The 26,458-nt window shown below is 41.6% G+C and overlaps 1 protein-coding gene across 1 annotated transcript in view; it reads right to left on the bottom strand.

The window, feature by feature from the left end:
* The window catches only part of Yeti (yeti), a 361,198-nt gene extending 335,001 nt beyond the window's left edge, over window positions 1-26,197 (bottom strand). The window contains exons 1-2 of the mRNA XM_071656447.1: window positions 25,917-26,197; window positions 13,240-13,473 (exon numbers count right to left, since the gene is read on the bottom strand). Coding sequence (XP_071512548.1) covers window positions 13,240-13,473; window positions 25,917-25,974 — 292 coding nt within the window. The 5' untranslated portion in view covers window positions 25,975-26,197. The remainder of the gene's footprint in view (window positions 1-13,239; window positions 13,474-25,916) is intronic.
* Window positions 26,198-26,458: the final 261 nt, after the last annotated feature.

The raw sequence follows: 26,458 nt of genomic DNA on the forward strand, positions 1-26,458 counted from the left end.
TATTACATGACAGCTAGAGACTGAGTGTGAATGAATGGGGCATTTGTTGTCTTTTCCTAGCACTACCTCACGCACATTTGGGGGGAGGGGGTTGTTACTTCAGGTGTGGCGAGGTGGCGATGGGAATGAATAAAGGCAGACAGTACGAATTATGTACATGTGTATATATGTATATGTCTGTATGTGTATATATATGTATATGTTGAGATGTATAGGTATGTATATTTGCGTGTGTGGACGTGTATGTATATATATGTGTATGTGGGTGTGTTGGGCCATTATTTCGTCTGTTTCCTTGCGCTACCTCGCTAACGCGGGAGACAGCGACAAAGCAAAATAAAATAAAATAATATGACTCATGGTGAGGTGCCTGAGGATTGGCAGAATGCATGTATAGTGCCACTGTACAAAGGCAAAGGGGATAAAGGTGAGTGCTCAATTACAGAGGTATAAGTTTGTTGAGTATTCCTGGGAAATTATATGGGAGGGTATTCACTGAGAGGGTGAAGGCATGTATAGACCATCAGATTGGGGAAGAGCAGTGTGGTTTCAGAAGTGGTAGAGGACGTGTGGATCAGGTGTTTGCTTTGAGGAATGTATGTAAGAAATACTTAGAAAAGCAAATGGATTTGTATGTAGCATTTATGAATCTGGAGAAGGTAAATGATAGAGTAGATAGAGACGCTCTGTATTATGAATATATGATGTGGGGGGGCAAGTTGCTAGAAGCAGTGAAATGTTTTTATTGAGGATGTAAGGCATGTGTACGAGTAGGAAGAGAGGAAAGTGATTGGTTCTTAGTGAATGTAGGTTTGCAGCAGGGGTGCGTGATGTCTCCATGATTGTTTAATTTGTTTATGGATGGGGTTGTTAAGGAGGTGAATGCATGAGATTTGGAGAGAGGGGCAAGTATGCTGTCTGTTGTGGATGAGAGGGCTTGGGAAGTGAGTAAGTTGTTGTTCGCTGATGATACAGCGCTGGTGGCTGATTTGGGTGAGAAACTGCAGAAGCTGGTGACTGAGTTTGGTAAAGAGAGTGAAAGAAGAAAGCTGAGAGTAAATGTGAATAAGAGCAAAGTTATTAGGTACAGGAGGGATGAGGGACAAGTCAACTGGGAGGGAAGTTTGAAGGGAGAAAAACTGGAGGAAAAGAAGTGCTTTAGATATCTGGGAGTGGATTTGGCAGCGGATGGAACCATGGAAGCGGAAGTGAGTCACAGGGTGGGGGAGGGGGCGAAAGTTCTGGGAGCGTTGAAGAATGTGTGGAAGGCAAGAACATTATCTCAGAAAGCAAAAATGGGTATGTTTGAAGGAATAGTGGTTCCAACAATGTTATATGGTTGCAAGGCGTGGGCTATAGATAGGGTTGTGCGGAGGAGGGTGGATGTGTTGGAAATGAGATGTTTGAGGACAATATGTGGTGTTAGGTGGTTTGATCGAGTAAGTAATGAAAGGGTAAGAGAGATGTGTGGTAATAAAAAGAGTGTGGTTGAGAGAGCAGAAGAGGGTGTTTTGAAATGGTATGATCGCATGGAGATAATGAGTGAGGAAAGATTGACCAAGAGGTTATATGTGTCGGAGGTGGAGGGAATGAGGAGAAGTGGGAGACCAAATTGGAGGTGGAAAGATGGAGTGAAAAAGATTTTGAGCAATAGGGGCCTGAACATGCAGGAGGGTGAAAGGCGTGCAAAGAATAGAGTGAATTGGAACGATGTGGTATACCAGGGTGGACTTGCTGTCAATGGATTGAACCAGGGCATGTGAAGCGTCTGGGGTAAACCATGGAAAGTTCTGTGGGGCCTGGATGTGGAAAGGGAGCTGTGTTTTTGGTGCATTATTACATGACAGCTAGAGAATGAGTTTGAACGATGGGTCCTTTGTTGTCTTTTCCTAGCGCTACCTCACACACATTTGGGGGGAGGGGGTTGTTACTTCATGTGTGGCAAGGTGGCGATGGGAATGAATAAAGGCAGACAGTATGAATTATGTACATGTTTATATATGTATATGTCTGTGTGTGTATATACATGTATACATTGAGATTTTTTTTTTTTTTTTTGCCGCTGTCTCCCGTGTTTGCGAGGTAGCGCAAGGAAACAGACGAAAGAAATGGCCCAACCTACCCCCATACACATGTATATACATACGTCCACACACGCAAATATACATACCTACACAGCTTTCCATGGTTTACCCCAGACGCTTCACATGCCTTGATTCAATCCACTGACAGCACGTCAACCCCGGTATACCACATCGCTCCAATTCACTCTATTCCTTGCCCTCCTTTCACCCTCCTGCATGTTCAGGCCCCGATCACACAAAATCTTTTTCACTCCATCTTTCCACCTCCAATTTGGTCTCCCTCTTCTCCTCGTTCCCTCCACCTCCGACACATATATCCTCTTGGTCAATCTTTCCTCACTCATTCTCTCCATGTGCCCAAACCATTTCAAAACACCCTCTCTGCTCTCTCAACCACGCTCTTTTTATTTCCACACATCTCTCTTACCCTTACGTTACTTACTCGATCAAACCACCTCACACCACACATTGTCCTCAAACATCTCATTTCCAGCACATCCATCCTCCTGCGCACAACTCTATATATGTATGTATATTTGTGTGTGTGGACGTGTATGTATATACATGTGTATGTGGGTGAGTTGGGCCATTCTTTCGTCTGTTTCCTTGCGCTACCTCGCTAACACGGAAGACAGCGACAAAGCAAAATAAAATATGATGTGACTCATAGTGAGGTGCCTGAGGATTGGTGGAATGCATGTATAGTGCCACTGTACAAAGGCAAAGGGGATAAAGGTGAGTGCTCAATTACAGAGGTATAAGCATAAGTTTGAATGCAAAGGTGAGTAATGTGGCAGTTGAGGGAATAATTGGTATACATGGGGTGTTCAGTGTTGTAAATGGAAATGGTGAAGAGCTTGTAGATTTATGATTTGTAGATTTAGCTTGTAGATTTAAGAGTGAATGTTGGGGTGAAGAGGGTGGTGAGAGTAAGTGAGCTTGGGAAGGAGACTTGTGTGAGGAAGTACCAGGAGAGACTGAGTACAGAACGGAAAAAGGTGAGAACAATGGAAGTAAGGGGAGTGGGGGAGGAATGGGATGTATTTAGGGAATCAGTGTTACAGTGCGCAAAAGATGCTTGTGGCATGAGAAGCGTGGGAGGTGGGTTGATTAGAAAGGGTAGTGCGTGGTGGGATGAAGAAGTAAGATTATTAGTGAAAGAAAAGAGAGAAGCATTTGGACGATTTTTGCAGGGAAAAAATGCAATTGAGTGGGAGATGTATAAAAGAAAGAGACAGGAGGTCAAGAGAAAGGTGCAAGAGGTGAAAAAGAGGGCAAATGAGAGTTGGGGTGAGAGAGTATCATTAAATTTTACGGAGAATAAAAAGATGTTCTGGAAGGAGGTAAATAAAGTGCGTAAGACAAGGGAGCAAATGGGAACTTCAGTGAAGGGCGCTAATGGGGAGGTGATAACAAGTAGTGCTGATGTGAGAAGGAGATGGAGTGAGTATTTTGAAGGTTTGTTGAATGTGTTTGATGATAGAGTGGCAGATATAGGGATTTTGGTCGAGGTAGTGTGCAAAGTGAGAGGGTTAGGGAAAATGATTATGGTAAACAGAGAAGAGGTGGTAAAAGCTTTATGGAAGATGAAAGCCGGCAAGGCAGCAGGTGTGGATGATATTGCAGTGAATCTATTAAAAAAGGGGGTGACTGTATTGTTGACTGGTTGGTAAGGTTATTTAATGTATGTATGACTCATGGTGAGGTGCCTGAGGATTGGCGGAATGCGTGCATAGTGCCATTGTACAAAGGCAAAGGGGATAAGAGTGAGTGCTCAAATTACAGAGGTATAAGTTTGTGTATGTGTGTGTGTGTGTGTATAGGTGCGTATGTATGTGTATGTGTGTGTATGTGTATATGTATATATATATGTATATTGTCCCTGGGGATGGGGGTGAGAGAGTGCTTCCCGCGTGTTCCTCGCGTGTCGTAGAGGGCGACTGGGGGGGACGGGAGCGGGGGGCCAGAAATCCTCCCCTCCTTGTATTAACTTTCTAAAATGGGAAACAGAAGAAGGAGTCACACGGGGAGTGCTCATCCTCCTCGAAGGCTCAGAGTGGGGTGCCTAAATGTGTGTGGATGTAACCAAGATGTAAAAAAAGGAGAGATAGGTAGTATGTTTGAGGAAAGGAACCTGGATGTTTTGGCTCTGAGTGAAACGAAGCTCAAGGGTAAAGGGGAAGAGTGGTTTGGGAATGTCTGGGGAGTAAAGTCAGGGGTTAGTGAGAGGACAAGAGCAAGGGAAGGAGTAGCAATACTCCTGAAACAGGAGTTGTGGGAGTATGTGATAGAGTGTAAGAAAGTAAATTCTCGATTAATATGGGTAAAACTGAAAGTTGATGGAGAGAGGTGGGTGATTATTGGTGCATATGCACCTGGGCATGAGAAGAAAGATCAAGAGAGGCAAGTGTTTTGGGAGCAGCTGAATGAGTGTGTTAGTGGTTTTGATGCACAAGACCGGGTTATAGTGATGGGTGATTTGAATGCAAAGGTGAGTAATGTGGCAGTTGAGGGAATAATTGGTATACATGGGGTGTTCAGTGTTGTAAATGGAAATGGTGAAGAGCTTGTAGATTTATGTGCTGAAAAAGGACTGATGATTGGGAATACCTGGTTTAAAAAGCGAGATATACATAAGTATACTTATGTAAGTAGGAGAAATGGCCAGAGAGCGTTATTGGATTACGTGTTAATTGACAGGCGTGCGAAAGAGAGACTTTTGGATGTTAATGTGCTGAGAGGTGCAACTGGAGGGATGTCTGATCATTATCTTGTGGAGGCTAAGGTGAAGATCTGTATGGGTTTTCAGAAAAGAAGAGTGAATGTTGGGGTGAAGAGGGTGGTGAGAGTAAGTGAGCTTGAGAAGGAGACCTGTGTGAGGAAGTACCAGGAGAGACTGAGTACAGAATGGAAAAAGGTGAGAACAATGGAAGCAAGGGGAGTGGGGGAGGAATGGGATGTATTTAGGGAATCAGTGATGGATTGCGCAAAAGATGCTTGTGGCATGAGAAGAGTGGGAGGTGGGTTGATTAGAAAGGGTAGTGAGTGGTGGGATGAAGAAGTAAGAGTATTAGTGAAAGAGAAGAGAGAGGCATTTGGACGATTTTTGCAGGGAAAAAATGCAATTGAGTGGGAGATGTATAAAAGAAAGAGACAGGAGGTCAAGAGAAAGGTGCAAGAGGTGAAAAAAAGGGCAAATGAGAGTTGGGGTGAGAGAGTATCATTAAATTTTAGGGAGAATAAAAAGATGTTCTGGAAGGAGGTAAATAAAGTGCGTAAGACAAGGGAGCAAATGGGAACTTCAGTGAAGGGCGCAAATGGGGAGGTGATAACAAGTAGTGGTGATGTGAGAAGGAGATGGAGTGAGTATTTTGAAGGTTTGTTGAATGTGTTTGATGATAGAGTGGCAGATATAGGGTGCTTTGGTCGAGGTGGTGTGCAAAGTGAGAGGGTTAGGGAAAATGATTTGGTAAACAGAGAAGAGGTAGTGAAAGCTTTGCGGAAGATGAAAGCCGGCAAGGCAGCAGGTTTGGATGGTATTGCAGTGGAATTTATTAAAAAAGGGGGTGACTGTATTGTTGACTGGTTGGTAAGGTTATTTAATGTATGTATGACTCATGGTGAGGTGCCTGAGGATTGGCGGAATGCGTGAATAGTGCCATTGTACAAAGGCAAAGGGGATAAGAGTGAGTGCTCAAATTACAGAGGTATAAGTTTGTTGAGTATTCCTGGTAAATTATATGGGAGGGTATTGATTGAGAGGGTGAAGGCATGTACAGAGCATCAGACTGGGGAAGAGCAGTGTGGTTTCAGAAGTGGTAGAGGATGTGTGGATCAGGTGTTTGCTTTGAAGAATGTATGTGAGAAATACTTAGAAAAGCAAATGGATTTGTATGTAGCATTTATGGATCTGGAGAAGGCATATGATAGAGTTGATAGAGATGCTCTGTGGAAGGTATTAAGAATATATGGTGTGGGAGGCAAGTTGTTAGAAGCAGTGAAAAGTTTTTATTGAGGATGTAAGGCATGTGTACGTGTAGGAAGAGAGGAAAGTGATTGGTTCTCAGTGAATGTAGGTTTGCGGCAGGGGTGTGTGATGTCTCCATGGTTGTTTAATTTGTCTATGGATGGGGTTGTTAGGGAGGTAAATGCAAGAGTTTTGGAAAGAGGGGCAAGTATGAAGTCTGTTGGGGATGAGAGAGCTTGGGAAGTGAGTCAGTTGTTGTTCGCTGATGATACAGCGCTGGTGGCTGATTCATGTGAGAAACTGCAGAAGCTGGTGACTGAGTTTGGTAAAGTGTGTGGAAGAAGAAAGTTAAGAGTAAATGTGAATAAGAGCAAGGTTATTAGGTACAGTAGGGTTGAGGGTCAAGTCAATTGGGAGGTGAGTTTGAATGGAGAAAAACTGGAGGAAGTGAAGTGTTTTAGATATCTGGGAGTGGATCTGGCAGCGGATGGAACCATGGAAGCGGAAGTGGATCATAGGGTGGGGGAGGGGGCGAAAATTCTGGGGGCCTTGAAGAATGTGTGGAAGTCGAGAACATTATCTCGGAAAGCAAAAATGGGTATGTTTGAAGGAATAGTGGTTCCAACAATGTTGTATGGTTGCGAGGCGTGGGCTATGGATAGAGTTGTGCGCAGGAGGATGGATGTGCTGGAAATGAGATGTTTGGGGACAATGTGTGGTGTGAGGTGGTTTGATCGAGTGAGTAATGTAAGGGTAAGAGAGATGTGTGGAAATAAAAAGAGCGTGGTTGAGAGAGCAGAAGAGGGTGTTTTGAAGTGGTTTGGGCACATGGAGAGAATGAGTGAGGAAAGATTGACCAAGAGGATATATGTGTCGGAGGTGGAGGGAACGAGGAGAAGAGGGAGACCAAATTGGAGGTGGAAAGATGGAGTGAAAAAGATTTTGTGTGATCGGGGCCTGAACATGCAGGAGGGTGAAAGGAGGGCAAGGAATAGAGTGAATTGGAGCGATGTGGTATACCGGGGTTGACGTGCTGTCAGTGGATTGAATCAAGGCATGTGAAGCGTCTGGGGTAAACCATGGAAAGCTGTGTAGGTATGTATATTTGTGTGTGTGGACGTATGTATATACATGTGTATGGGGGGGGATTGGGCCATTTCTTTCGTCTGTTTCCTTGCGCTACCTCGCAGGCGCGGGAGACGGCGACAGGGTATAAAAAAAAAAAAAAAAAAAAAAGTTTGTTGAGTATTCCTGGTAAATTATATGGGAGGGTATTGATTGAGAGGGTGAAGGCATGTACAGAGCATCAGATTGGGGAAGAGCAGTGTGGTTTCAGAAGTGGTAGAGGATGTGTGGATCAGGTGTTTGCTTTGAAGAATGTATGTGAGAAATACTTAGAAAAGCAAATGGATTTGTATGCAGCATTTATGGATCTGGAGAAGGCATATGATAGAGTTGATAGAGATGCTCTGTGGAAGGTATTAAGAATATATGGTGTGGGAGGCAAGTTGTTAGAAGCAGTGAAAAGTTTTTATCGAGGATGTAAGGCATGTGTACGTGTAGGAAGAGAGGAAAGTGATTGGTTCTCAGTGAATGCAGGTTTGCGGCAGGGGTGTGTGATGTCTCCATGGTTGTTTAATTTGTTTATGGATGGGGTTGTTAGGGAGGTGAATGCATGAGTTTTGGAAAGAGGGGCAAGTATGAGGTCTGTTGTGGACGAGAGAGCTTGGGAAGTGAGTCAGTTGTTGTTCGCTGATGATACAGCGCTGGTGGCTGATCCATGTGAGAAACTGCAGAAGCTGGTGACTGAGTTTGGTAAAGTGTGTGAAAGAAGAAAGTTAAGAGTAAATGTGAATAAGAGCAAGGTTATTAGGTACAGTAGGGTTGAGGGTCAAGTCAATTGGGAGGTAAGTTTGAATGGAGAAAAACTGGAGGAAGTAAAGTGTTTTAGATATCTGGGAGTGGATCTGGCAGCGGATGGAACCATGGAAGCGGAAGTGAATCATAGGGTGGGGGAGGGGCGAAAATCCTGGGAGCCTTGAAGAATGTGTGGAAGTCGAGAACATTATCTCAGAAAGCAAAAATGGGTATGTCTGAAGGAATAGTGGTTCCAACAATGTTGTATGGTTGCGAGGCGTGGACTATGGATAGAGTTGTGCGCAGGAGGGTGGATGTGCTGGAAATGAGATGTTTGAGGACAATGTGTGGTGTGAGGTGGTTTGATCGAGTAAGTAATGTAAGGGTAAGAGAGATGTGTGGAAATAAAAAGAGCGTGGTTGAGAGAGCAGAAGAGGGTGTTTTGAAATGGTTTGGGCACATGGAGAGAATGAGTGAGGAAAGATTGACCAAGAGGATATATGTGTCGGAGGTGGAGGGAACGAGGAGAAGTGGGAGACCAAATTGGAGGTGGAAAGATGGAGTGAAAAAGATTTTGAGTGATCAGGGCCTGAACATGCACGAGGGTGAAAGGCAGGCAAGGAATAGAGTGAATTGGATCGATGTGGTATACCGGGGTTGACGTGCTGTCAGTGGATTGAATCAGGGAATGTGAAGCGCAATGAAAAGTTTTTATTGAGGATGTAAGGCATGTGTACGAGTAGGAAGAGAGGAAAGTGATTGGTTCTCAGTTGAATGTAGGTTTGCAGCAGGGGTGCATGATGTCTCCATGATTGTTTAATTTGTTTGTGGATGGGGTTGTTAAGGAGGTGAATGCAAGAGTTTTGGAGAGAGGGGTAAGTATGCTGTCTGCTGTGGATGAGAGGGCTTGGGAAGTGAGTAAGTTGTTGTTCGCTGATGATACAGCACTTGTGGCTGATTCGGGTGAGAAGCTGCAGAAGCTGGTGACTGAGTTTGGTAAAGTGTGTGAAAGAAGAAAGCTGAGAGTAAATGTGAATAAGAGCAAGGTTATTAGGTACAGTAGGGTTGAGGGACAAGTCAACTGGGAGGGAAGTTTGAATGGAGAAAAACTGGAGGAAAAGATGTGCTTTAGATATCTGGGAGTGGATCTGGCAGCGGATGGAACCATGGAAGCGGAAGTGAGTCACAGTGGGGGGAGGGGGGCGAAAATTCTGGGAGCGTTGAAGAATGTGAGGAAGGCAAGAACATTATCCCGGAAAGCAAAAATGGGTATGTTTGAAGGAACAGTGGTTCCAACAATGTTATATGGTTGCAAGGTGTGGGCTATAGATAGAGTTGTGCGGAGGAGGGTGGATATGTTGGAAATGACATGTTCGAGGACAATATGTGGTGTTAGGTGGTTTGATCGAGTAAGTAATGAAAGGGTAAGAGAGATGTGTGGTAATAAAAAGAGTATGGTTGAGAGACCAGAAGAGGGTGTTTTGAAATGATTTGATCACATGGAGAGAATGAGTGAGGAAAGATTGACCAAGAGGATATATGTGTCAGAGGTGGAGGGAACGAGGAGAAGTGGGAGACCAAATTGGAGGTGGAAAGATGGAGTGAAAAGATTTTGAGCGATAGGGGCCTGAATATGCAGGAGGGTGAAAGGCATGCAAGGGATAGAGTGAATTGGAACGATGTGGTATACCGAGGTTGACGTGCAGTCAATGGATTGAACCAGGGCATGTGAAGCGTCTGGGGTAAACCATGGAAAGTTCTGTGAGGCCTGGATGTGGAAAGGGAGCTGTGGTTTTGGTGCATTATCACATGACAGCTAGAGACTGAGTGTGAATGAATGGGGCCTTTGTTGTCTTTTCCTAGCGCTACCTCACACACATTTGGGGGGAGGGAGTTGTTACTTCATGTGTGGCGAGGTGGCGATGGGAATGAATAAAGGCAGACAGTATGAATTATGTACATGTGTATATGTATATGTCTGTGTGTGTATATATATGTATACATTGAGATGTATAGGTATGCATATTTGCGTGTGTGGACGTGTATGTATATACATGTGTATGTGGGTGGGTTGCGCCATTCTTTTGTCTGTTTCCTTGCGCTACCTCACTAACGCGGGAGACAGCGACAAAGCAAAATAAAATAAAATAATATGACTCATGGTGAGGTGCCTGAGGATTGGCGGAATGCATATATAGTGCCACTGTACAAAGGCAAAGGGGATAAAGGTGAGTGCTCAATTACAAAGGTAAAAGTTTGTTGAGTATTCCTGGGAAATTATATGGGAGGGTATTGACTGAGAGGGTGAACGCATGTATAGAGCATCAGATTGAGGAAGAGCAGTGTGGTTTCAGAAGTGGTAGAGGATGTGTGGATCAGGTGTTTGCTTTGAGGAATGTATGTAAGAAATACTTAGAAAAGCAAATGGATTTGTATATAGAATTTATGGATCTGGAGAAGGCACATGATAAGAGTAGATAGAGATGCTCTGTATTAAGAATATATGGTGTGGGGGACAAGTTGCTAGAAGCAGTGAAAAGTTTTTATCGAGGATGTAAGGCATGTGTACAAGTAGGATGAGAGGAAAGTGATTGGTTCTCAGTGAATGTAGGTTTGCAGCAGGGGTGCGTGATGTCTCCATGGTTGTTTAATTTGTTTATGGATGGGGTTGTTAAGGAGATGAATGCAAGAGTTTTGGAGAGAGGGGCAAGTGTGCTGTCTGTTGTGGATGAGAGGGCTTGGGAAGCGAGTAAGTTGTTGTTCGCTGATGATACAGCGCTGGTGGCTGATTTGGGCGAGAAACTGCAGAAGCTGGTGACTGAGTTTGGTAAAGTGTGTGAAAGAAGAAAGCTGAGAGTAAATGTGAATAAGAGCAAGGTTGTTAGGTACAGTAGGGTTGAGGGACAAGTCAACTGGGAGGGAAGTTTGAAGGGAGAAAAACTGGAGACAAAGAAGTGCTTTAGATATCTGGGAGTGGATTTGGCAGCGGATGGAACCATGGAAGCGGAAGTGAGTCACAGGGTGGGGGAGAGGGAGTGAAAGTTCTGGGAGCACTGAAGAATGTGTGGAAGGCAAGAACATTATCTCGGAAAGAAAAAATGGGTATGTTTGAAGGAATAGTGGTTCCAACAATGTTATATGGTTGCAAGGAGTTGTGCGGAGGAGGGTGGATGTGTTGGAAACGAGATGTTTGAGGACAATATATGGTGTTAGGTGGTTTGATCGAGTAAGTAATGAAAGGGTAAGAGAGATGTGTGGTAATAAAAAGAGTGTGGTTGAGAGAGCAGAGAGGGTATTTTGAAATGGTTTGATCGCATGGAGAGAATGAGTGAGGAAAGATTGACCAAGAGGATATATGTGTCAGAGGTGGAGGGAACGAGGAGAAGTGGGAGACCAAATTGGAGGTGGAAAGATGGAGTGAAAAAGATTTTGAGCGACAGGGGCCTGAACATGCAGGAGGGTAAAAGGTGTGCAAGGGATAGAGTGAATTGGAACGATGTGGTATACCGGGGTGGACGTGCTGTCCATATATTGAACCAGGGCATGTGAAGCATCTGGTGTAAACCATGGAAAGTTTTGTGGGGCCTGGATGCTGAAAGAAAGCTGTGGTTTTGGTGCATTACACATGCCAGCTAGAGACTGAGTGTGAACAAATGTGGCCTTTGCTGTCTTTTTCCTAGCGCTACCTTGCGAGCATGTGCGGGGGAGGGAGTTGTCATTTCATGTGTGGTGGGGTGGCAACGGGAATGAATAAAGGCAGCAAGTATCAAATATGTACATGTGTATATATGTATACGTCTGTGTATGTGTATATATTTATACACTGAAATGTACCGGTATGTGTATGTGCATGTCTGGACGTGTACGTATATACATGTGTATGTGGGTGGGTTGGGCCATTTTTTTAATCTGTTTCCTTGCGCTACCTCGCTAATGTGGGAGACAGCGACAAAGTATAATAAATAAGTATAATAAACAGTTGTGATTCCTGATGCTTTTTTTTTTCATTTCCATGTTATATTAAAGAAACCTAAAAGATACCAAGAAAAATTTACCAATACAGGAGGCAAATACATCCTAAGACAAGGTTATACATAAATTTACGGACCACTGAGCAATAAAGTGATCTATGGGATAATAATTCAGCTTTAACGTACAATAAATGAAAACCTATTGTTCAATAGTGACCTACACAATAATAATCCATAAGAAAAAAGGTGACATACAAGATAAAATCTCAGTTTAAACACATAACAAAAAAAAAATCCACTATTCAATAAGATGACTTACAGGATAATAATTCAGTACCAACACATAAAAAAATTCCAATCCACTGTGCAATAAGGTGACTTAGAGGATAATATCTATTTCAACATATAATAAATGTTATATGGTTGCAAAGCGTGGGCTATAGATAGAGTTGTGCGGAGGAGGGTGGATGTGCTGGAAATGAGATGTTTGAGGACAATGTGTGGTGTGAGGTGGTTTGATCGAGTAAGTAATGAAAGGGTAAGAGAGATGTGTGGCAATAAAAAGAGTGTGGTTGAGAGAGCAAAAGAGGGTGTTTTCAAATGGTTTGGTCACATGGAGAAAATGAGCGAGAAAAGATTGACAAATAGGATATATGTGTCACAGGTGGAGGGAACAAGGAGAATTGGGAGACCAAATTGGAAAGGAAAGATGGAGTGAAAAAGATTTTGTGTGATCAGGGCCTAAACATGCAGGAGGGTGAAAGGCGTGTAAGGAATATAGTGAACTGGAACGATTTGGTATACTGGGGTTGACGTGCTGTCAATGGATTGAACCAGGGCATGTGACGCATCTGGGGTAAACCATGGAAAGTTTTGTGGGGCCTGGATGTGGAAAGGGACCTGTGGTTTCGGTGCATTATAAATGACAGCTAAAGACTGAGTGTGAACGAATGTGGCCTTTGTTGTCTTTTCCTAGGGCTACCTTGCGCACATGCAGGGGGAGGGGGTTGTCATTTTCATGTGTGGTGGGGTGGCGACGGGAATGAATAAGGGCAGACAGTATGAATTATGTACATGTGTATATGTCTGTGTGTGTATATATATGTATACGTTGAGATGTATAGGTATGTATATGTGCGTATGTGGAGGCGTATGTATATACATGTGCATGTGGGTGGGTTGGGCCATTCTTTCATCTGTTTCCTTGCACTACCTCACTAACATGGGAGACAGCGACAAAGCATAATAAATAAATAAATAAACAAATAAAATGAAAATGAAAATAAAGTTTCAAACCTGATTTTTGTCAGCCAACAGCTTCTAGTAAGTCTTTATCAATCTGATATCAAAACTAACTGACCTGCCCATATATCATCTGCTTTCTTCTTATCTTGTTCATTCACAACCTGCTCGTCTTTCTGTTCCTCTCCAGTTTGATCACTTAGTTTTCCAAAAGGGAGGGAGCTTTGTCTTTTTCCTTTCCTGTTTTTCTTTCTTTTTTTCCCTTTTTTGGTAAGGTTGCCTTCATCATCATGCTCCACTTCATCGCTTTCATCATCAATACCTATCAATGGTTCATCCTCACTCTCCACTCCTGCAAACATAAACTTTTTTAGTGCATGTGTATATTGTAAAACAATTATATAACTTCTGAATAAAGGCAGATTACCTGAATACAAATGTATCCTGTCAAGAGCTTCTTGGTGAAAAATTCCTTTGATTAGCTATGAAAGTTATTTTTGCCTTGGGTTGGTTTGTATTTAAAAGTTTTTACTAACCCTCTTCTTCCATGTGGGAATATTCTCATGCTCACAAGTCAGACTGCAAAGAGAGAAATGTAGCATTTGAAAATTTAAAATATTTCCTCTCTAAGAAGGGTGTCCCATAAACAAGAGACTCCTTGAGAATACTCAGGCCAGGATTCAGCTTACACCCCCATTATTTGGTTAACACCCCCATTATTTGGTTAGATGGCACCACCCTTCACTCATCCTTTGTGCATAACCAAGGTGATTACAGCCAATCCTCAATAAAGTAGTTCACTCTTGACCAATCAACGACTGTCACAGGGCTGATATCACAGGCCAGTCCCCAAAAGCTAATGCGAGTTCACATTTAACAGATCATGGGTAGCCAACCAAGGCAGCCACTGGGGGAAAAAAACCCTGTGGGACATCAACTCACTCAAAAAAGTTTTTACACCTTCCAAAACTTACATTTCTGTTCTTGCAGTCTTCCCCACAAGCAAGGGATCATATAAAAACAGTCCTATACCTACCATTGTGAATGTCATAAACAATCATAAATCAGTGTAGAGCTAAGCAAGTAAATAACTTAGTTTTAGTTAAGCTACATTACTGAAACATTATTCATCACAATGTTCAACCAGTTACCACTAACATCACTTAATGTTAAACTAATTATCACTAAGTGCATAATGTACAAACCATATTATTTACACTGTAAAACTTCCTGTATTTGCTACACTGACTACTACTTGGACATACCTGACTCATGTGTTTGAAAAATGCTTGGAAATATCCAGCTCTACCTTAATCTTATGGTCTTCTACGATTATTTAATTAGTTGCTTTTATGACCTCCCAGTTCTGTAATATCTCAACCACATGTTTTAAGCCAAATGGCGGCCTAAATTTAATAAACCATTCATTACCATCATCATCATATTAACTGGCTTTAGCTTAAGTGCCTGTAATCTAATACCTAAAAGTACTGCTTGAGAAGAGAGTTTTACATTGTAAAATTCATGAGATGATAGGTTTGTAACACATGACCTCACTTCCCTACAACTTCGTTGTCCGATTGCTTTCTAATAATCTTTTCCAGAACCGTACACACCACACCCTTTCATGAGACCAGTCTGTGATCCTGTGCCTGATCCCAGTCTCCTTTCTAATTGACAGGTATGATGCTTGCCCTTTTCCACTCCTCTGGACCTTTGCTTCTCTCCAGTGACATCTTGAACAGCAATTCAAGTGGTTTATCTAACATATTTACACACAGCTTCAGCACATGTGGTGAAATTTCATCAGCTCATGATCCTTGTATGGGTCAAGTCCCTATTTCTACACAGGGAGATAGTTCTACAATGGTGGGTCTCCATTTCCTGAAGTTTCTATCCCATTAAGTCACCTACTAAAGCTTAGTGAACTGCCTACATTCACAGCCTCACTGATTAGCGTATTCCAACCATCCAACACCCTAACACTAAACCAGCACTTCTTAATATCCTTTCTAACTAGCTTTGTACCCAGCTTTTTTTATGGCCTCTGATTACTCTAGCTGATTTAGAAACTTGAAGGCTGTTCTCTGGTCCCCCTGCACCTCTCCTCTCCTCCATGGTAGACAGCTCTGTAGCCCACAGCCTATCACTGCAACGTAATTCTCTATACATGTGCACCACCGATTTTCCGGCAACTGATGGTTCGGCACCTCCTTTAGTCCGAACAAAATTACATGAGAGAACTTGAAATTACCACAGCCACCAGACTAGTTTACTGAGCGGCCACAGATGGCATTGTGTGTAGGGCGCACTTATTTACAGTCTTTACACTGCACTTGGTGGTGATACCACAATTCTGTATGATTCCAAGCTTATTTTGCTTAAATTTAACCCTAGCTATGGTTTCGAACACACATGAGAGTGTCAGTGATGGTGTCAAATGTAAACACAAGTCCATATCAATCCAAGATAAAGTAGAAATGTTGAAAAAATGGACCGTGGTGTTTCCATGTGTAATCTGTGTGACATCTACAGTATTGGTTCATCAACTGTTTATGATATAAAGCAGCAAAGGGAGAAAATATTGAAATTCTATGCAGACAGCGATTCCAAGAAGCAAACGACGATTAGAAAATCTATGAAGGATGGTAAGAGTACTGAGCACAATCGAGTGATAATGCAATGGTTTCGACAGCGTCGGAGTGATGGAATGGACTTGTCAGGTAGCATGATAATGGACCAGGCTAAATTGTTCCATAAAGAACTTAAATTACAACATGAGTAAGACTATAGTGAAGGATGGATTCAGAGATTCAAGAAGCGCCATAGAATTTCCATGAATAAAGTGTGCAGAGAAAAGCGGTCTGGAACCACGAAGGAGCTGCCGAGTATGTGGACGAATTTGCAAAACTCCTAGCTGATGAGCACCTCAGTCATGAGCAGGAGTATAACATATTTCATTTATCTATTTAATTTACCTTTAAAATTTGTTTAATTTAAATTTCTAGCAGTCCATGGTATACTTTAGAGACATGGGAGATGTATAATTAGTGGGTTAGAAGTATGTTGATGAATTATTATTTTGTGAAAACAGTTGGTCCAGCAAAATGGCTAATTCAGCATAGCTTTGGAACCAAGAGTGCCAGAAAACCGGTGTGTACCTGTAAGTGATGTATCATCTTAGTTGCTCTTCTCTGCACTCTCTCAATCAAATATTTGAGCTTCTTTAGATGCAATCAGAAGATCTGTGAGGCAAAATCCAGTTTTGGTCCGGTATATAGAGTGAATAACAACATGAACATGTCCTTCCCCTCATTTCTGAATACAATTGTTATATTTACAAGCAAAAAACTTTTGCCTTTTTCATAACTCTCTTCATTTCAGGCTCTGGTAATAAATCAAGCACAATGTCGACCACAGGTCTCTTTCCACATGCAGATTCCTGTAGCTTATTTCCCACAAGGTAATAATCACACAGGCTTTCTTTCACTTAATCCCACCCTCATCACTTTGCACTTACATGGACTAACTCTCATCATCTATCTATCAAACCAACAGGTCCCACAGCAGGATAGTGCAATCTTCATCATTCTTTAATTCTCTCATGAACTCGGCATCATCCACAAATGTGTTTAGATACAAATTCAGTCTATGAGGTAAGTCAGTGATAAATGACAAGAACAGCAGTGGGCACACTATTTGTAACCCCAACCCACTTCAAGTATGCATCTCTTACCTATGCACTTTGTTCCCTTCCCATAAAGTGTCTTCTATCCTATGAAAGATTCTACTCTTTATTCATGCCTGCAGATTTTGCTTTTTAACCTGCGGACTGCTGATATCCCATACATATGTGTGATCTCATTTTTAAGTCTATGCATGGCAGTTAGGGTATTAGAGAGAATTCACTTACTGGCATCTCAGTGGGCATTTCCACAACTTAGTTCACAATTTTTCCCCTCTAGTGGCCAGTGAGCAACACAATGCCAAAGTGCACCACATAAGTTTGTCCCGTGTGAGCCACACTAAAAAACCCTAATTACTACATGCCCATTCCCATAATATATTCAAACTGTCCAAACAGAGCTTCTCTATCTGGGCACAGGCAAGGCTTATGGACCTAATGTCATCCATCCCCATGTACTAGGAGAGTGTGACTGATCTTGCAACTGTCCTAGCTCGTCTGTTCTGTTTCTGTTTAAAAACCAAAACTTTCCCGTCTTCTTGGAAGCAAGCATTGGTATATTGCAACCATAAGAATGGTGACTATTCTAACCCCTTAAACCATCATCCTGTTGCTGTGACATTTACTGCTTCCAAAGGCTTTGAATCCCTTATCAACTCCCATACCCTTAGACATCTTGAATCTCACAGTCTTATCTCTGGTCACCAGTATGGCTTCAATATGGTAAGATCAACTGTGATATTCTTTTCTTACTTATCTAATATCTGGTCATCATCTCTGAAAGCTTTTGGGGATTCTTATGCAGTTACCCTTAACATATCCAAAGCTTTTGACTGGGTGGTTCCCTTCATTTGACTTCCTTCCTCACTTTTCTCCTTCTCTAGCTGATCTATCTCCATGGTTGTTGAAGGATCAGCCTCTTCCCCTTCCTCAATCAACAACAGTGTCCCTCAAGGTTCTTTCCTTCTCCTACACTTTACTCCTTTTCATCAATGATTTCCTTTTTTCTAAAATAGCCAAATACACTCATATGCTAACAACTCAACAATGCATTCCTCCACACCCTTCCATTTTGCTTCTACTTCTTCTCTTACTCAATCTGTGTCATATCTCATCACAACCTCTTCATAAGACTCTGACTTGTACAAAATATCTCAGTGGGATAGATGAAATGTGATTAAGTTTAATGCCTCCAAGACTTGATTTCAACCCATCTGTCTATCAAAAATTCCTCACAACTTTCCTCTCACCTTTGTAATTCCACCTCAACTCACTGGACATTCTTGGTATTTCTGTAACATCCACTCTTTCTTAGAAACCTCACATTATGGAAATAGCTATGTATGCATCTAAGAAACTGGAAGTCCTGTTTAGTTGTAGATATTTCTTTTCTTCCGAACGGTTGCTCCATTTATGCTATGGATTGATCCGTCCTTGTAAGGAGGGCTGCTCTCATATCTAGGTTGGCCCTAGGTCTGTACCCTTGTTTAACAGAGTTGAATCAAGAGTGGTCTGACTAATACAATCACCCTCGCTACCTTCAAAACATGACCTACTTGCCCTATGCCGCAATGTTGGCTCTTTCCTTCTTCTATGGGTATTATTTTGTTTTTTGCTCCTTTAAAGCTGGTCGCTTGTGTGCCCTCATCACTAGCTAGATCATGCAATACTCGTCTAGTTGCTGCATCACATGATCATTGTACGGCCATTAGCAACTCAAGGGTGGGCAGTTTTTGATACCTGTTTCTTTCCCTATACCCCAACCCCTTGGAAGTCTCCATCCCCTTCATGTCTTTCCCAATACATATATGGCTCATTTCAATACACAGGTTTTTTCCTACTACAATTCATAACTCCTTTCCCTTGTCTCTTCTTTTTCCCTTTCATTAACCTCTCTGTATTTCAATTAAGTTTCAATCTTGATGTGGTTTTTGTCTGTGACTGGAGCCTCTAATGTATAAAAAAAAAGAAAAAAAAAAGAGGCCTGACCTCAAATGTTAAATATGAAAGTAATTGTGAATCAAGTGGACATAGTTTTCATGAGGATGCTGAAGAAAAAAGAAAGGAAGAAGATCAGTAAAAGTAAAGATCATCCTGATCCTAGCGTGAGAAAGTGAGCGCTATGGGGCACTGACCATCTGCCTGCAAACAGATACTAACTTCACTTCAATACAATTTGTTTTTGATGGATGCAATTCAAGAAAAACATGTGCTTGTTCTGCCACCAAGAATTTGAGGAAGTGGACTATTTCTTACAATATTTTGATATTGATTTGATGGACATAACAACCAAGAATTTGAGGAGGTGGACTATTTCTTACAATATTTTGATATTGATTTGGACATGACAACCAAGAATTTGAGGAGGTGGACTATTTCTTACAATATTTTGATAGTGATTTGATGGACATGACAACCAAGAATTTGAGGAGGTGGACTATTTCATACAATATCTTGATATTGATTTGATGGACATGACAGAGTGAAACAAATCATTAATATGGTTATGTGAAGGACAGCCAACATCTCCAAGAATCCCCAGCAAAGATGTCACGTTTGTGCCCACAGCACTTAAGAGATTAAAACACTATACGTGTACTGTATTTTTGTCTCTGTGTGTATATCAATCTTTTGAAGTGTACTGTAATAAAAGCAATTACAAAAGCCAGAAAAATGAAGTCTGTGTATATGTAACTATACGTACATATAAGGTAAATACTACAAGTCAGTCATCTGCAACAAGAGGAGCATTACTTTGCAGAAAAATGGCATATACATATGAGTATATGTAAACTGTAAAATTGGTACAGAAGAGTAAGTGCATACATACTGCAAGGACTGCACTGTACAGTTAGCAAAGTTGGCCATGGTGACAGTTTTCAGAAAAAAATTCTTAGCCTCAAACACACATGAACACAAATATACTATATGGTCTTATATGTGTCCTTAAAAAAAAATTTCCTAAATGGAGTGGAAAAAATTAAACAAAGATTTCCTTTATTGCATGAAAAGTCCTAGAGTAGAGGTATACATTACACATGGGGTTGCTGCAGTCAGTGGGCCAATCAATCTCTGACAAGGAATCATGTCAAAGGCTCTCTGGCAGCTTTGTAACATTTGCTTTTTTGAGCATGGAAGACTAAGCAGATGATATAGCTTATACTGAAGCAGATGAACAATTTGTAAAGAATGCCATGGGATTCTTCTTGTTCAAATCCAGTGTAGTGTATTGAGGACACTTAGTCTATGTTGCTTCTCTGCTATGTTACTGGAGTGAGGAGTAAATATCATGTGTGCGTTGTAGGTGATTCCTTGAATGCTTCCTGTTTCATTCAGTAGAGGAAGGTGCAAGGGTTGAAAAAGAGTGCAAATGAGAGTTGTTGTGATAGTATCATTAAATTTTAGGGAGAATAAAAAGATGTTTTGGAAGGAGGTAAATAAAGTGCATAGGAGAACTAATGGGAACACTGATGAAGGGGACATGGGGAAGTAATAACAGGCAGTGATGAAATGAGGAGATGGGGTGAGTATTCTGAAGGTTCGCTGAATTTGTCTGATGATAGAGTGGCAGATGTAGGGCGTTTTTGTCAGGGGAGTGTGCGAAGTGAGAGGGTCAGATAGAATAGTATGGTTAAGAGAGAAGAGGTAGTGAAAGCTTTGCAGATGAAATCTGGCAAGGCGGCAGGTTTAGAGAAGAGGTAGTGAAAGCTTTGCAGAAGATGAAATCAGGCAAGGCAGCGGGTTTGGATGGTAATGCAGTGGAATTTAGTAAGAAAGGGGGTGACTGTTGCTGACTGGTTGGTAAGAATACTCAATGCATGTGTGGATCACGGTGAAGTGCCTGAGGATTGGCAGAATGCATGCACAGTGCCATTGTACAAAGGCAAAGGGGAAAAAGGTGAGAGTTTAAACCACAGATGCATAAGTTTGGTGAGTATTCCTGTGAAATTGTATGGGAGGGTATTGATAGAAAAGGTGAAAATACGTACAGAAGGTCAGATTGCCGAGAGGTACAGTGTAGTTTCAGAAGTAGCAGAAGATGTGTGGATCAGGTGTTTACTTTGAAGAATAAGTGTGTGAAATACTTAGAAAACAGATGGATTTGTATGTGGCATTTCTGGATCTGGAGAAAGCATATGATAGGGTTGATAGAGATGCTTTGTGGAGGGTCTTAAGAGTAAATGATGTGGGAGGTAAGTTGCTAGAAGCAGTGAAAAGTTTTTACTAAGGATGTAAGACATGCGTACAAGTAGGAAGAGAGGAGAGTGGTTGGTTCCCAGTGAAAGTCAGTCTGCACCAGGGGTGTATGATGTCCCCATGGTTCTTTGATTTATTCATGGATGGGCTGGTTAGGGAGGTAAGTGCTAGAGTTTTCGAGAGCGGGGCGAGTATACAGTATGTTAGGGACAAAAGGGCCTAGGAAGTGAGTCAGCTGTTGTTCGCCAATGATACAGCTCTGGTGGCTGATTCGAGTGACAAACTGCAGAGGTTGGTAACTGAGTTTGGAAAAGTGTGTGAAAGGGAAAAGTTGAGAGTAAATGTGAATGAGAGGAAGGTTATTAGGTTCAGAAGGGCTAAGGGACAAGTAAATTGGGATGTAAATTTTATTGGAGAAAAATTAGAAGCGTTTTAGATATCTGGGAGTGGCCTTAGCAGCAGATGGAACCATGGTAATGGAAGTGAGCCACAGGTTGGGGGAGAAGGCAAAGGTTCTGGAAGCAATGAAGATTGTGTGGAAGGAGAGAATGATATCTCAGAGAGCAAAAATGGGTATGCTTGAAGGAATAGTAGTTCCAACAATTTTATGTGGTCGCAAGGCATGGGCTGTAGATAGGGTTGTGCTGAGGAGCGTGGATGTGTTGGAAATGAAATGTTTGAGGACAATATGTGGTGTGAGGTCATTTGACCAGTAAGTAATGAAAGGGTGAGGGATGTGTTGATATAAAAAGAGTGTGGTTGATACAGCAGAACAGGGTGTGTTGAAGTGGTTTTTACATATGGAGAGAATGAATGAGGAAAGATTGACGAAGAGGATATATATGTCAGAGGAGAAGGGAACAAGAAGTGGGAGACCAAACCGGAGGTTTTGAGCGATCGGGACCTAAACATAGAGGAGGGTGAGAGGCGTGCAAGGAATAGAGTGAACTGGAATGATGTGGTCTACTGGGGTTGACATGCTGTCAATGGATTGAACCAGGGCATACCGACATCAGGCCCTACACACCTTTCCATGGTTTACCCCAAATGCTTACATGCCTTTCAAGCTCCTGTATGTTCAGGCCCCAATCACTCAAAATCTTTTTCACTCCATCCTTCCACCTCCAATTTGGTCTCCTGCTTCTCCTTATTCCTTCCATCTCTAACATATATATCCTCTTTCTCAATCTTTCCTCACTCATTCTTTCCATGTGACCAAACCATTTCAATACACCCTCTTCTGCTCTCTCAACCACACTCTTTTTAATACCACACATCTCTCTTACCCTTTCATTACTTACTCGATCAAACCACATCACACTACAAATTGTCCTCAAAGACCTAATTTCCACCACATCCACCTTCCTTTGCACAACCCTATCTATAGCCCATGCCTCACAGCCATATAACACTGTTGGAACCACTATTTCTTCAAACATACCCATTTTTGCTTTCCGAGATAATGTTCTCACCTTTCACACATTCTTCAATGCTCTCAGAACTTTGGCTCCCTCCCCAAACCTGTGACTCACTTCCACTTCCATGGTTCCATTCACTGCTAAATCCACTCCCAGATATCTAAAACACTTCACTTCCTCCAGTTTATCCCCATTCAAACTTACCTCCCAATCAACTTCTCCCTTAACCATACTGAACCTAATAAACTTGCTCTTATTCACATTTACTCTCAACTTTCTTCTTTCACACACTTTCCCAAACTCAGTCACCAACTTCGGCAGTTTCTCACCCGAATCACCCACCAGCGCTGTATCATCAGCGAACAACAACTGACTCACTTACCAAGCCATCTCATCCGCAACAGACAGCATACTTGCCCCTCTCTCCAAAAATTATGCATTCACCTCCCTAACAACCCCATCCATAAACAAATTAAACAACCATGGAGACAAAACATCGCACACCAAAGGTCACTGGGAACCAATCACTTTCCTCTCTTCCTACTCGTACACATGCCTAACATCCTTAATAAAAACTTTTCACTGCCACTGCTTCTAGCAACTTACCTCCCACACCATATACTTTTAAAACCTTCCACAAAGCAACTCTATCATATGCCTTCTCCAGAACCATAAATGCTACATACATATCCATCTGTTTTTCTAAGTATTTCTCACATACATTCTTCAAGGCAAACACCTGATCTAAACATCCTATACCACTTCTGAAACCACACTGCTCTTCCCCACTTAAATCCTCTGTACATGCCTTGACCCCCTCAATCAATAGCCTCCCATATCATTTCCCAGGAATACTCAACAAACTTATCTATATTTTTCATTTATAATTTATTTTGCTTTGTTGCTATCTCCCACGTTAGCGACGTAGCACAAGGAAACTGACGAAAGAATGGTCATACCCACCCACATACACATATATATACATACACGTCCACACACACACACATATACATACCTATACATCTCAACGTATACATATATATACACACACAGACGTATACATATATACACATGTACATAATTCATACTGTCTGCCTTTATTCATTCCCATCGCCAACCCCCTCCCCCCTTCATGTGAGCGAGGTAGCGCTAGGAAAAGAAACAAAAGACACATTCGTTCACAGTCTCTAGCTGTCATGTAATAATGCACCGAAACCGCAGCTCCCTTTCCACATCCAGGCCCCACACAACTTTCCATGGTTTACCCCAATGGCTTCACATGCCCAGGTTCAATCCATTGACAGCACGTCCACCCCGGTATACCACATCATTCCAATTCACTCTATTCCTTGCACACCTTTCACCCTTCTGCATGTTCAGGCCCTGATCACTCAAAATCTTTTTCACTCCATCTTTCCACCTCCAATTTGGTCTCCCACTTCTCCTTGTTCCCTCCACCTCTGACACATATATCCTCTTGGTCAATCTTTCCTCACTCGTTCTCTCCAAGTTACCAAACCATTTCAAAATACCCTCTTCTGCTCTCTCAACCACACTCTTTTTATTACCACACATCTCTCTTACCCTATTATTACCTACTCGATCAAACCACCTCACACCACATATTGTCCTCAAACATCTCATTTCCAGCACATCCACCCTCCTGCGCACAACTCTATCCATAGCCCAAGCCTCGCAACCATATAACATTGTCGAAACCACTATTCCTTTAAACATACCCATTTTTGCTTTCTGAGATAATGTTCTCGACTGCCACACATTCTTCAACGCTCCCAGAACTTTCGCCCCCTCCCCCACCCTATGATTCACTTCCACTTCCATGGTTCCATCCACTACCAAATCCACTCCCAGTTTTTCTCCATTCAAACTTACCTCCCAATTGACTTGTTCCTCAACCCTACTGTACCTAATAACCTTGCTCTTATTCACATTTAATCTCAGCTTTCTTCTTCCACACACGTTACCAAACTCAGTCAACAGCTTCTGCAGTTTCTCACACAAATCAGCCACCAGCACTGTATCATCAGTGACTGACTCACTTCCCAAGCTCTCTCATCCACAACAGACTGCATACTAGCCCCTCTTTCCAAAACTCTTGCATTCACCTCCCTAACAACCCCATCCATAAACAAATTAAACAACCATGGAGACATCACACACCCCTGCCACAAATCTACATTCACTGAGAACCAATCACTTTCCTCTCTTCCTACACGTACACATGTCTTACATCCTCGATAAAAACTTTTCACTACTTCTAACAACTTGCCTCCCACTCCATATATTATCAATACCTTCAACAGAGCATCTCTATCATATGCCTTCTCCAGGTCCATAAATGCTACATACAAATCCATTTGCTTTCTAAGTACTTCTCACATACATTCTTCAAAGCAAACACCTGATCCACATATCCTCTACCACTTCTGAAACCACACTGCTCTTCCCCAATCTGATACTCTGTACATGCCTTCACCCTCTCAATCAATACCCTCCCATATAATTTACCAGGAATACTCAACAAACTTATACCTCTGTAATTTGAGCACTCACTTTTATCCCCTTTGCCTTTGTACAATGGCACTATGCAAGCATTCCGCCAATCCTCAGGCACCTCACCATGAGTCATACATACATTAAATAACCTTACCAACCAGTGATACTAATCAATTTTTTATACTATGAAAGGTTCAAATTGTGCTTAACCCTGCAACTTTCCTCCAATTTAAAGCTCTACCCACTTTCTAAATAACTAACTTTGTACCATATGAATCAGAAATATGTAAGCACCTCCACTTAAAATCAACTGAATGAATAGTAGTAAGACGACCAGTATGAGTTTCAACAAAATAAATACAATATTTCTGTGGTACCCGAAATATGGAATTGTATCTTAAAATAGGAATGTGATAATGGTTATCCATATCAGGGATAATATGAGCCTAATCAATGTGAAAGGATAAAAGTTCACCCTAGCTCTACATCAAAAGTAGCTTCAAGAAATTGTTCATTTCAGTTCAGCTGTAGGTCAGGAATTTTTACCCATTCATTCTTCCCTCCCTGTAGACCTTTGTCATTTATGACATTATCAATTAACTGTAGCTGTCTCATCCGTGAGGATTCTTCACCACGCTGCCGTCAATGAAATATTTTGATTAGATTACTGAATACAAAAATAAATCGTGATAGTCATAATAGTTAAACTAGGTATTCATAATATCAGTTGACTTAAATATAACCTTCTTTTCCTTAACATAAATCTTATATTTTCCGAGATATACCACTGTCACCGAATTTAATATCGTTCACTTAAATATAATGTTCTACAATATACCACGCAAGTCCTTTTGTTTTCACAGCAGACTTTAGACGGCACGTACAAAATAAGAAACCGTTTCCCAAACCTAAGTGATACCAAGCTAAACTTTTGAATTATTGTATTGAATACCAAACCAATAGAAAAAACGCTCATACCTTCAGGAACAAAATCCTCGTCACTTGTATCAGAATCGTAATCCTCGTCTTGAAGCATGATTTGTAGACGTCAACTAATCCCTTCCCTTAAATTTTTTCTTCCTTTTTTGTTTTGTAATTTGGCTTACGTCTGTTTACTTCCTATCTCGACCTACTACGTTTTGTGTCTGTTTTGACGCTATTTTATTCGGTTAACGTTTAATTGAATGCTTGCGGTGTTTCTGTGCTAGCAAACAGAAGACACAATCACAACCTTGGGTCTCATATATCCGATTCATAAACTAGATTATTTTCTCATTTTAAGATTTATAATTTACTCTTTGAAGAAAATGTACATTTCAAAAGTCTTTGATATGTGATACTTAAACTATAACAAGATATTCTAAAAGTAAAACGACAAACTTTGTAAAATAAAAGAAAGTTTGTCTGTATTTGATCAGTATTTAATATTCACTGTAGCTAGTTGTCTGTCTGCGATGTGTACATTGATACGTTTAAAAGCCAGTGTTGTTAACCTCTGGTAATGATGAAATGGTGCAGGC

The sequence above is a fragment of the Panulirus ornatus genome, chromosome 63, assembly GCF_036320965.1.
Source record: "Panulirus ornatus isolate Po-2019 chromosome 63, ASM3632096v1, whole genome shotgun sequence".
Classification (NCBI taxonomy): domain Eukaryota; kingdom Metazoa; phylum Arthropoda; class Malacostraca; order Decapoda; family Palinuridae; genus Panulirus; species Panulirus ornatus.